The sequence below is a fragment of the Schistocerca cancellata genome, chromosome 4, assembly GCF_023864275.1.
Source record: "Schistocerca cancellata isolate TAMUIC-IGC-003103 chromosome 4, iqSchCanc2.1, whole genome shotgun sequence".
NCBI classification, from domain to species: Eukaryota; Metazoa; Arthropoda; class Insecta; order Orthoptera; family Acrididae; genus Schistocerca; species Schistocerca cancellata.
Genome location: NC_064629.1, coordinates 197,472,999 through 197,485,654, shown reverse-complemented (window position 1 = coordinate 197,485,654; position 12,656 = coordinate 197,472,999). Strand labels below are relative to the sequence as shown.

Here is a 12,656-nt window from a genome sequence, read left to right as displayed (position 1 = left end):
TGCCCCAAATATTTTTTTTATCCATTTCGTTATATATGCGACGCACCATGAAAATTTGGGAGTCATACTGATAAACATTATCTAAATCTAAGGCGAGGCGCTAGATTTGATCAAACAAAATTTGGCCACTGCCTAACTTTGAAAAAAAAATGTTCAAACGTGTGTGAAATCTTATGGGACTTAACTACTAAGGTCATCAGTCCCTAAGCTTACACTACTTGACCTAAATTATCCTATGGACAAACACACACACACACCCATGCCCGAGGGAGGACTCGAACCTCCTCCGGGACCAGCCGCACAGTCCATGACTGCAGCGCCTTAGACCGCTAGGCTAATCCCGCGCGGCCCCTACTCTGACAACGGTCCTTATTACACTGTCAAATTTTACTATAGTCTAATATCGGCCTGGCAACCCACTCTGAAACACTGCATCATAACTTTTGCACACTGTTTATATTTCGCCGAAACACGAAAAAAAAGTATAAGTGAGATAAACTCTTTAGTAGAAAACGTATAAAAGAAGTTTTACTGTAATCATTTCCCTACCTATACACTGAAGTAACGAAAGCCATGGGACAACGATATGCACACATACAGATGGCGGCAGTATCGCGTACACAACGTATAAAAGGGCAGCGCATTGGCGGAACCGTCGTTTGTACTCATATGATTCACATGAAAAGATTTCTGACGTAATTGTGACCGCGCGACGGGAATTAACAAGCTTTGAACGCGGAATGGTTGTTGGAGCTAGACGCATGGGACCTTCCATTACGGATATCGTTAAGGAATTCAGAATCCCGAGATCCACAGTGTCAAGAATGTGCCTAGAATACCCAGTTTCAGGCATTACCTCCCACCACGGACAACACAGTGGCCGACGGCCTTCACTGAACGACCGAAAGCAGCGGCGTTTGCGTAGAGTTGTCCGTGCTAACAGACAGGCAACACTGCGTAAATAACATCAGAAATCAAAGTGGGATGTACGACGAACGTATAGGTTAGGACAGTGCGACGATTTCGGCATTAATGGGCTATGGCGGCAGAAACCCGACATGAGTGCCTTTTCTAACAGCACGACATCGCCTGCAGCCCCTCTCCTAAGCTCGTGATCATATGGACTATACCCTAGACAACTAGGAAACCGTGGCCTGGTCAGATGATTCCCGATTTCTGTTGGTAAGACCTGACGGTAGGGTTCGAGTGTGGTGCAGACCCCACGAAGCTACGGACGCAGGTCATCAACGAGGTATGCGCAACGTCCTGGCAGATTAAAACTGTGTGCCGGACCGAGACTCGGGACCTTTCGTGGGCAAGTGCTCTACCATCTGAGCTACCCAAGCACGATTCACGGCCCGTCCTCACAGCCTTACTTCTGCCAGTACCTCGTCTTCTACCTTCCAAACTATACAGAAGCTCTCCTGTAGGAGACGAGGTACTGACAGAAGTAAGGCTGTGAGGACTGGCCGTGAGTCGTGCTTGGGTCGCTCAGGTTGTAGAGCACTTGCCCACGAAAGGCAAAGGTCCCGAGTTCGAGTCTCGGTCCGGCACACAGTTTTAATCTGACAGGAAGTTTCATATCAGCGCACACTCCGCTGCAGAGTGAAAATCTCATTCTGGAAGTTATGTACAAGTTGGCAGTGACTCCATAATGAGGTGGGCTGTGTTTACATGGGATGGAGTGCGTCCTCTGGTTCAAATGGTTCAAATGGCTCTGAGCACTATGGGACTCAACTTCTGAGGTCATTAGTTCCCTAGGACTTAGAACTAGTTAAACCTAACTAACCTAAGGACAGCACGCACATCCATGCCCGAGGCAGGATTCGAACCTGCGTCCGTAGCGGTCTCGCGGTTCCAGACTGCAGCGCCTAGAACCGCATGGCCACTTCGGCCGGCCCTCTGGTTCAGATGAACCTATAATTGACTGGAGATGGTTACGTTCGGTTGCTTGGAGACCATTTGTAGCCATTAACGGGGTACATGTTTCTAAACAATGATGACTTGAGTCCATACCACGTTGAGGTGCTGTCCTACACCAGGCAAAAGAAGGTCCGACACGATGTTAGATGGTATCTATGATTTTTGCCACCTCAATGCAGTTGCTAATATTATTTATTTAAAAATGATTTTCAGTTACTATATTGGAATAAAACTGTGTTAGTTATTTTTTTAATATAGAGGACGGTCCGTAGGCTACATGACAGAAACTGAAGCTGCTGTATTTGTTGTAAACGACTACATCAGTTTTCTTCTGCCTTTACACCAGTGAAGTTGTATGGTGGCATCTACTGTTGCGAGTTTGTTTGCTTATTACTCACTCAAAAAGTATGTTGAGTAGAATGGATCATTGATATTGGATAATGTAGTGTTTTTCTTATTGTTTACGTTAATCAGTCTTATTCTGCAATTTCATTATATTTTAGCACTGAAGATAGCTATTTATAACCGATATCTGAATATACAAGAATACCAGGAAACCAATGAGGTAGCGACTGATAATTGTGTTTCTATCCTACGGTCACTGTGCACAATGGTTCCTTATGAAATCAAAGGCAGAGAAAAGAATTTTTCGTCAGTGATATACGGCTACAAGGAGTGGGTAATGAGAAAGGCTGGCGGTGGAAGAAGTCATGCACTCGAACCAATCTGATGGAGAAGTGTGGTCACAGTAAGGATTTCAGTTTCAGTAGACCCCCATGACCATCTGACGATGCCGTTGATGGCGTGGCTTGCGTGATTCAGCGCTACAATTAGCCGTACCGTGTGTGCAACCACAACGGAGGGGTATCTGTTGAGAGGCCAGACAAACGTGTGGTTCCTGCATAGGGGCAGCAGCCTTTCCAGTAGTTGCAGGGACAACAGTCTGAATGATTGACCGATCTGCCTTGTAACATCAACCAAAACGGCCTTGCTGTGCTGTAACTGTGAACGGCTGAATGCAAGGGGAAACTGCAGCTGTAATTTTTCCCGAGGGCATACAACTCTACTGTACATTTAAATGATAATGGTATATTTTTGGGTAAAGTATTCCGGAGGTCAAATAGTCCTCCATTCGAATCTCTGAGCGGGGACTACTCAAGAAGATGTCATCAGAAGAAAGAAAACTGACATCCTACATGTCGGAGCGTAGAATGTTAGATCCCTTAATCCGCCAGATAGGTCAGAAAATTTAAAAAGGGAAATGGATAGGTTAAAGTTAGATATAGTGAGAAGTACTGAAGTTTGGTGGATGGAGGAACAGGACTTCTGTTTAGGTGAATACTGGGTTATAAATACAAAATCAAATGGTGGTTATGCAAGAGTAAGTTTAATAACGAATAAGAAAATAGGAATGAGGGTAAGCTACTACGAACAGCACGGTGAACGCATTATCGTAGACAACTAAACACCAAGCCTACACCGTCACAGAGTTTGTACGCCAACTAGCTCCGCAGATGATGTAGAGAATGAAGAAATATATGATAAGATAAAAGAAATTATTTAGATAGGAGACGAAAATTTAATTGGGTTATGTGACTGGAATTTGAGAGTAGGAAAAGGAAGAGAAAGAAGAGACTATGGGCTGGGGGAAACGAATGAAAGAGCAAGCTGTCTGGTAGACTTTTGTAAATAGCATAATATAATAATCACTAACACTTGGTTAAAGAAACATGAAATAAGATTGTATACGTGGATGAGACCTAGAGACACTGTAAGGTTTCAGACTGATTACATAATCGTATGACAAAGATTTCGGAACCAGCCTCTAAACTGTAAAACATTTCGGGCAGATGTGGACTCTGACCGTAATTTATTGGTTATGAACAGTAGATAAAAACTGGATGAATATCAGAAAGGTAGGATATTAAATGGATAGGACCTGGATAAATTGAAAGAACCAGAGGTTGTTGAGAGTTTCAGAGGGAGCATTAGCCAACGATTGACTAGAACAAGGGAAAGGAATACAGTAGAAGACAAATGGTTAGCTCTGAGAGATGGAATAGTGAAGGCACTAGAGGATCAAACAGGTATAAAGACAAAGCCTAGAAGAAATCCTTGGATATGACAGGAGATATTGAGTTAAACTGATCAAAAGAGAAAGTATAAAAATGCAGACAATGAGGCATTCGAAAGGGAATACAAACTTCTAAAAAATGAGATTTACATGAAGTGCAAATGTAAGAATTTATAAGTGTATTTCACTAGGGGAAAGACAGATACCGCCTACAGGAAAATTAAAGCGGCCTTTGGAGAAAAGAGAAGCATCAATACGAATATCAAGTGCTCAGATAGAAAGACAGTATTGGCAATATTATGGAAAGGGAAGAGGGCGTAGATGAGATAGCGGATACGATACTGCGAGAGTCTGACAGAGCAGTGAAAGACCTAACTCTAAACAAGGCCCATGGAGTAGACGACATTCCGTCTGAACTACTGACACCTCTGGGAGAGCCAACCATGACAAAACTACTCCATCTGGTGTACATGTTGTATCACACTGACGAAATATTCTCAGACTTCAAGAAGAATGCAGTACTTCCATTTCCAAAGAAAGTTTGTGTTGATGTGAATGTTACAGAACTATCAGTTTAAACAGTTATGGTTGCAAAATACGAAGACACACTCGTTACAGAAGAATGGAAAAACTGGTAGCAGCCGACCTCAGGAGAATTCAGTTTGGAATCCGGAGAAGTATAGGAACATGTGAGGCAATATTGACTCGACGACTTCTCTTAGAAGATAGGTTAAGGAAAGACAAACCTACATTTACAGTATTTGTAAATGGCAGGGGTAAAACAGACTGAGCGAAAGGCTGTTTACAATTTGTACAGGAACCAGACAACAGTTATAAGAGTCGAAGGGCATGGAAGCAGTGGTTGAGAAGCGAGTGAGAGAGGGTTGTAGTTTGTCCCCGATATTATTCAATCTGAAGAGTGAGAAAGCACTACAGGAAACCAAAGAAAAACTTGGAGAAGGAATTAAAGTTCAGGGAGAAGAAATAAAAACTTTGAGATTTGTCGATGACGTAATAATTCTGTTCAAATGGCTCTGAGCACTATGGGACTTAACTTCTGAGGTCATCAGTCCCCTAGAGCCTAGAACTACTTAAACCTAACTAACCTAAGGACATAACACACATCCATGCCCGAGGCAGGATTCGAACCTGCGACCGTAGCGGTCCCGCGGTTCCAGACTGTAGCGCCTAGAACCACTCCGCCACTCTGGCCGGCAAGAATTCTGTCAGAGACAGCAAGGGACTTATAAGAGCAGTTGAATGCAAAGGACTGTCTTTAGAGGAGGATATAAGGTGAACATAAACAAAAGCAATACAAGGATAATGGAATGTGGTCGAATTAAATTATATGACGCTGATGGCATTGGATTAGGAAACGAGACACTAAAAGCAGTAAATGAATTCTGCTATTTGGGCAGCAAATTAACTGATGAAGACCAAGTAGAGAGGATATAAAACGTTGACTGACAATGGCAAGAAAAGCCTTTTGAAGAACAGAAATCTGTTAACATCGAATATAGATTTAAGTGTCAGGAAGTCTTTTCTGAAGGTATTTGTGTGGAGTGTGGACATGTGTGGACGAGAAACGTGGGCGATAAACATTTTAGACAAGACTAAATGGTTCAAATGGCTCTAAGCACTATGGGACTTAACACAGTCCCCTAGACTTAGAACTACTTAAACCTAACTAACCTAAGGACATCACACACATCCATGCCCGAGGCAGGATTCGGACCTGCCACCGTAGAGACAAGAAGAGAATAGATGCTTTTGAAATGTGGTGCTACAGAAGCATGCTGAATATTATATGGGTAGATCACGTAACTAATGAGGAAGTATTGAGCAGAGACAATAAATGTTCGGCAGAACTTGATTGAAAGAAGGATTCTGTTGACAGGACGTATCCTCAGACAACAAGGAATTACCGGTGTAGTATTGAAGGGACGTGTGGGGGGTAAAAATCGTAGAGGTAGACCAAGATTCAGGAAGATGTGAGTTGTAGTAATTATTCGGAGGTGAAGGGACTTGCGCAGGATAGAATATCAGGGAGACCTGCATGAAATCAGTCTTCGGACTGAAGACCACAATAACTAAGAAACGAATCACGATAGCCCAATAGGAGGTTGAATTTTGGGGCGTAAGTAAAAGTATTTTGACCAAATTACGCACAGAAAAGATAGCCTACAGGAGTGTCTTACTGTTAATAGCGAAAGGAACAGAAAACGGCTGAGAAGAATACTGGTTGACCTAATTAAGGAAGCAACTAGCCTCTACGTGGAACCTCCCCAGGAAGCAACGCGAAACCAAGGAAACTGTTGAGCACTCTTTCACTATGTTACGGAGAGCTTTAGGCAACTTAATAAGTGACAGAAAATACTGTCATTGTTTTATGAAATTCATTCTATGGTTTCGCTGAAATCTCAAATCAGTTAGCGTTGAGTTTTTCCTACCTATATGTTAGTGGCTTACAAGCTCCTTCAGAGCGCACTATTGTAATTTTATATAGATTCAGTGCCCCTTAACAAGACCACAGGAAACGTTGAAACGTAGCTACAAAAATATACCTTATAAGATAAAGAGCCCATGTCATACCAACAAAAGTACAGATTATATGATAAAGAGTCTAAGTCACATGTAAATTATAACAAAAAGTCTCTATGTATCGACTATCCATGAATATGTTTATCACTTAAGTCTTGCAGTATCGGCTTGACAATAGATTGATGATTACACTATCTGTAGGACGTAGTACATAGTCGAAGAGTAAGAGTATTTGCAATTAGTTGCGCAGCGTTATAGTGTGTGTATGTTTCTCATCTTTAGTGTGTTTTTATTAGTCTGTTTCTTTAGTTAATATTCTTAAGACAGACTTCTTTTCTTTACAGTTGTCCGGAATCCTATAGGTGGGTAACATTTCAGTTATATTCGTTATTATAAACTCCAGTATTGTTCGGTAGCCGCTGCATGTGTATTTATTTATGCATAAATTTTGAAAAAAAATTCCTGTTTGCAATTTTTAATGTATTAAATGTCACTAATCCCTAAGTAATTTTCCGATATCGTTATACAGGGTGAGTCACTAACGATTGACACCTAGAATAACTCCGAAAGGATGACAGGAGCTGAAAAGTTTGAGGAACAAATGTTGCATGGGGACAACGGAGGCCATAATATGATGCTGGTTTTTTGTTGCTAGGTGGGGTTGCGTCGGAGATATGAAGGTCAACTTTTTTTTTATGGGATGCTATAGTTTGGTACTTATTTTCTGGTAGCGGCTATCGAGACGAATCCAATGATGTTTAACAGTAAGGTTTTTGAAGGTCAACGAAGGTCAAAAAGGTGGCATGAACATCCATTTACAGAAGGTGTTCGAAGTGATGACCATTGGTATCAGTGCAGTGCTGCAATCTTCTTATCCTGGATTGAGTGGTATTCCTTATCACTCCGGCATTTATCGAAGCACATGGTCTGACAATTCTCTCTCGTATATCGTGCAAATGGTAAATATTCGCCGAATACGGCTTATCCATCTAACATGCCACTGACTTCTAAACACCATTCGACGGGTTTCGCATTACAGCACTAACAGGAACGGTAAGACTAGTATCATCGAATCAAGCGAATGTGAATGATGTATTCCTTCGAAGAACAAGTCGATATTCTTCTCATTTACAGAGAATGCCAACGAAATTCAGTGAGAGCTAGAGACTTTTATGCTGAAAGATGTCCTCGACGTGCTCACCCTACACGTCGTACATTTAAATATGTGTGATAAATTGAGAACAACTGGATATTTAACGCATCGGAAACGTATCCGGCAAAGGAAAGTTACTAACGAGGAAACGGAAATTGGTACTCTTGCCACTGTGGTTAGATATGTTTCTGTTAGTTCGCGTCAAATCGCAAGGCATGAGCCAGAGTAGTGTTGTTCGTGTTCTGCATCGCCATAAATATCATCCTTAGCTCATCAGTCTCCACGAAGAATTAATTGGTACGGATTGTATGCGTCGCATTGAATGCTGTCGATGCAACTTCAGATGCAGAGAAATGACATATTTATTAATTTGATTTTATTCACTGACGAGGCTGCATTCACGAACCATAGAAATGTTAATTTGCATAATATGCACTATTGGGCAACCGAAAATCGATGTTGCAGCAAGTTTCACACCACCAATGACTCCTACCGTCTGGGTTCAGAGGTCATCCTCAGTTCGTACAGGCGGTTGGCGGAATTGGTGAAGGCGGAAAGCCTCGCTCTCGGGGTGGAATCAGAGCTAACTATTTGTAGTATCGTTCCCAGAACCGATCGCGGTCCTCTGGGTTGGAGCCGAGTGGAAGGCTTAAACCAGAGGCTCAGACGATTCTGCGGAGATCTGGGGTGCAAATTTCTCGACCTCCGCTATCGGGTGGAGAAATGTAGGGTCCCCCTGAATAGGTCAGGCGTGCACTACACGCCGGAAGCGGCTACAAGGGTAGCGGAGTACGTGTGGAGTGCACATGGGGGTTTTTTAGGTTAGAGAATTCCCTCCCTAGGCCCGACAAGACGCCTCCTGAGACGCGGCAATGTAGGAGTAGGCAAAATGCAACAGGGAATAACAATATTAATGTGCTAATAGTAAACTGCAGGAGCGTCTATAGAAAGGTCCCAGAACTGTTCTCATTAATAAACGGTCACAACGCCCATATAGTACTAGGGGCAGAAAGTTGGCTGAACCCAGACGTAAACAGTAATGAAATCCTAAACTCAGATTGGAATGTCTACCGCAGAGACAGGCTGGACAGTGAAGGGGGAGGCGTGTTTATAGCGATAAGAAGTGCAATAGTATCGAAGGAAATTGACGGAGATCCGAAATGTGAAATGATTTGGGTGAAGGTCACGGTTAAAGCAGGCTCAGACATGGTAATTGGATGTCTCTATAGGCCCCCTGGCTCAGCAGCTGTTGTGGCTGAGCACCTGAAGGATAATTTGGAAAATATTTCGAGTAGATTTCCCCACCATGTTATAGTTCTGGGTGGAGATTTTAATTTGCCGGATATAGACTGGGAGACTCAAACGTTCATAACGGGTGGCAGGGACAAAGAATCCAGTGAAATTTTTTTAAGTGCTTTATCTGAAAACTACCTTGAGCAGTTAAACAGAGAACCGATTCGTGGCGATAACATATTAGACCTTCTGGTGACAAACAGACCCGAACTATTTGAAAAAGTTAACGCAGAACAGGGAATCAGCGATCATAAAGCGGTTACGGAATCGATGATTTCAGTCATAAATAGAAATATTAAAAAGGGTAGGAAGATTTTTCTGTTTAGAAGAAGTGACAAAAAGCAGATTTCAGAGTACCTGTTGGCTCAACACAAAAGTTTTGTAGATACAGTACAGATAGTGTTGAGGATCAGTGGACAAAGTTCAAAACCATCGTACATTATGCGTTAGATGAGTATGTGCCAAGCAAGATCATAAGAGATGGAAAAGAGCCACCGTAGTACAACAACCGAGTTAGAAAACTGCTGCGGAAGCAAAGGGAACTTCACAGCAAACATAAACATAGCCAAAGCCTTGCAGACAAACAAAAATTACGCGAAGCGAAATGTAGTGTGAGGAGGGCTATGCGAGAGGCGTTCAATGAATTCGAAAGTAAAGTTCTATGTACTGACTTGGCAGAAAATCCTAAGAAATTTTGGTCTTATGTCAAAGCGGTAGGTGGATCAAAACAAAATGTCCAGACACTCTGTGACCAAAATGGTACTGAAACAGAGGATGACAGACTAAAGGCCGAAATACTAAATGTCTTTTTCCAAAGTTGTTTCACAGAGGAAGACTGCACTGTAGTTCCTTCTCTAGATTGTCGCACAGATGACAAAATCGTAGATATCGAAATAGACGACAGAGGGATAGAGAAACAATTAAAATCGCTCAAAAGAGGAAAGGGCTCTGGACCTGATGGGATACCAGTTCGATTTTACACAGAGTACGCGAAGGAACTTGCCCCCCTTCTTGCAGCGGTGTACCGTAGGTCTCTAGAAGAGCGAAGCGTTCCAAAGGATTGGAAAAGGGCACAGGTCATCCCCGTTTTCAAGAAGGGACGTCGAACAGATGTGCAGAACTATAGACCTATATCTCTAACGTCGATCAGTTGTAGAATTTTGGAACACGTATTGTGTTCGAGTATAATGACTTTTCTGGAGACTAGAAATCTACTCTGTAGGAATCAGCATGGGTTTCGAAAAAGACGGTCATGTGAAACCCAGCTCGCGCTATTCGTCCACGAGACTCAGAGGGCCATAGACACGGGTTCACAGGTAGATACCGTGTTTCTTGACTTCCGCAAGGCGTTCGATACAGTTCCCCACAGTCGTTTAATGAACAAAGTAAGAGCATATGGACTATCAGACCAATCGTATGATTGGATTGAGGAGTTCCTAGATAACAGGACGCAGCATGTCATTCTCAATGGAGAGAAGTCTTCCGAAGTAAGAGTGATTTCAGGTGTGCCGCAGGGGAGTGTCATAGGACCGTTGCTATTCACAATATACGTAAATGACCTGGTGGATGACATCGGAAGTGCACTGAGGCTTTTTGCAGATGATGCTGTGGTGTATCGAGAGGTTGTAACAATGGAAAATTGTACTGAAATGCAGGAGGATCTGCAGCGAATTGACGCATGGTGCAGGGAATGGCAATTGAATCTCAGTGTAGACAAGTGTAATGTGCTGCGAATACAACGAAAGATAGATCCTTTATCATTTAGCTACAAAATAGCATGTCAGCAACTGGAAGCAGTTAATACTATAAATTATCTGGGAGTAGGCATTAGGAGTGATTTAAAATGGAATGATCATATAATGTTGATCGTCGGTAAGGCAGATGCCAGACTGAGATTCATTGGAAGAATCCTAAGGAAATGCAATCCGAAAACAAAGGAAGTAGGTTACAGTACGCTTGTTCGCCCACTGCTTGAATACTGCTCAGCAGTGTGGGATCCGTACCAGATAGGGTTGATGGAAGATATAGAGAAGATCCAACGGAGAGCAGCGCGCTTCGTTACAGGATCATTTAGTAATCGCGAAAGCGTTACGGAGATGATAGATAAACTCCAGTGGAAGACTCTGCAGGAGAGACGCTCAGTAGCTCGGTACGGGCTTTTGTCAAAGTTTCGAGAACATACCTTCACCGAGGAGTCAAGCAGTATATTGCTCCCTCCTACGTATATCTCGCGAAGAGACCATGAGGATAAAATCAGAGAGATTAGAGCCCACACAGAGGCATACCGACAATCCTTCTTTCCACGAACAATACGAGACTGGAATAGAAGGGAGCACCGATAGAGGTACTCAAGGTACCCTCCGCCACACACCGTCAGGTGGCTTGCGGAGTATGGTTGTAGATGTAGACGTAGAAAACCCGTGGTCGGTGAATGTATGGTGTGGGATTCTGGGAGACAGAATTATAGGCCCCTATTTCATCGAAGGAAATCTTAATGGTAGGAAGCACACCACATTCCTGCAAGAAACATCAGGTCTGTTATTGGAAGAAATACCTTTAGGGACAAGGAACAGAATGTGGTATCAACACGATGGGTGTCCGGCACATTTTTCGCTGATGGCTAGAAATGAGTTGCAGAGACAATTCCCAAATCGTTGGATTGGACGCAGAGGAGATGTGTCGTGGCCGGCTCGTTCGCCGGACTTGACGCCTCTGGATTTTTTCTTGTGGGGGTTCGTCAAAGACATTGTTTATAAAGACGTACCAACTACACCTGAAGATATGCGAGAGAGAGTTGTCAGAGCATGTACTTCGATAAGTGCCGATGTGATAAGGAATACCACTCAATCCAGGATAAGAAGATTGCAGCACTGCATTGATACCAGTGGTCATCACTTCGAACACCTTCTGTAAATGGACGTTCATGCCATCTTTGTGACACTCGTTGACTTTCAAAGACCTTACTATTACACATCATTGGATTCGTCTCGATAGCAGCTATCAGAAAATAAGCACCAAACTACAGCATCCAATTTAAAAAAACAAAGTTGATCTTCATATCTCTGAAGCGACCCCACCTAGCAACAAAAAACCAACGTCATATTATGGCTCCCGTTGCCCATGCAACATTTGTCCCACAAACTTTTCAGCTCCTATCATACTTTCGGAGTTATTCTAGGTGGCAATAGTTAGTGACGCACCCTGTATACTATTTAATCTTGACGTTCAACCAAATTTGGTATAGGATATCACCAGAGCTTGCATTTTAATTCCCAGTTACAGGACTTCATTGTATGTGTTGCAATGGGCACACACTTAGATAGGAATAAATTGTGTTTTTTCCCTCTTTTGATCTTAGGCTACTACAGCTGTATGGAGAGAAAATGATTAGGGAATAAGTAGTCCTTATTCTCCATAAGATTATATTTAACTTTTAATGTCCTCAGTTCTTCCAACACTATGGAAGTGACGAATCAGAGAAAATGTTTGAGAAATACGTATTTTATCTGTTAGTTCTAAGTTATAGCGGACTGATGACCTCAGATGTTAAGTCCCATAGTTCTCAGAGCCATTTGAACCATTTTTTTGAACTACACGTGCCAACACAGCATATACCGGGTGGTTATAATTAAAGTGCAGCTTTTGACAGAGGTCCAGTGTGCGCTGTAATTA

General features: G+C 42.6%; 1 protein-coding gene across 2 annotated transcripts in view; it reads left to right on the top strand.

Annotated features, from left to right (window-relative positions):
- The window catches only part of LOC126183338 (retinol dehydrogenase 13-like), a 164,155-nt gene that overhangs the window by 124,011 nt on the left and 27,488 nt on the right, over positions 1 to 12,656 (top strand). Inside the window, exon 6 of one of the 2 annotated variants that reach the window (XM_049925203.1) lies at positions 6,883 to 6,900. The exons of the other annotated variant lie outside the window; for it this stretch is intronic. Within the exon in view, the coding sequence (XP_049781160.1) occupies positions 6,883 to 6,900 (18 nt within the window). The remainder of the gene's footprint in view (positions 1 to 6,882; positions 6,901 to 12,656) is intronic. 2 annotated transcript variants of the gene reach the window in all.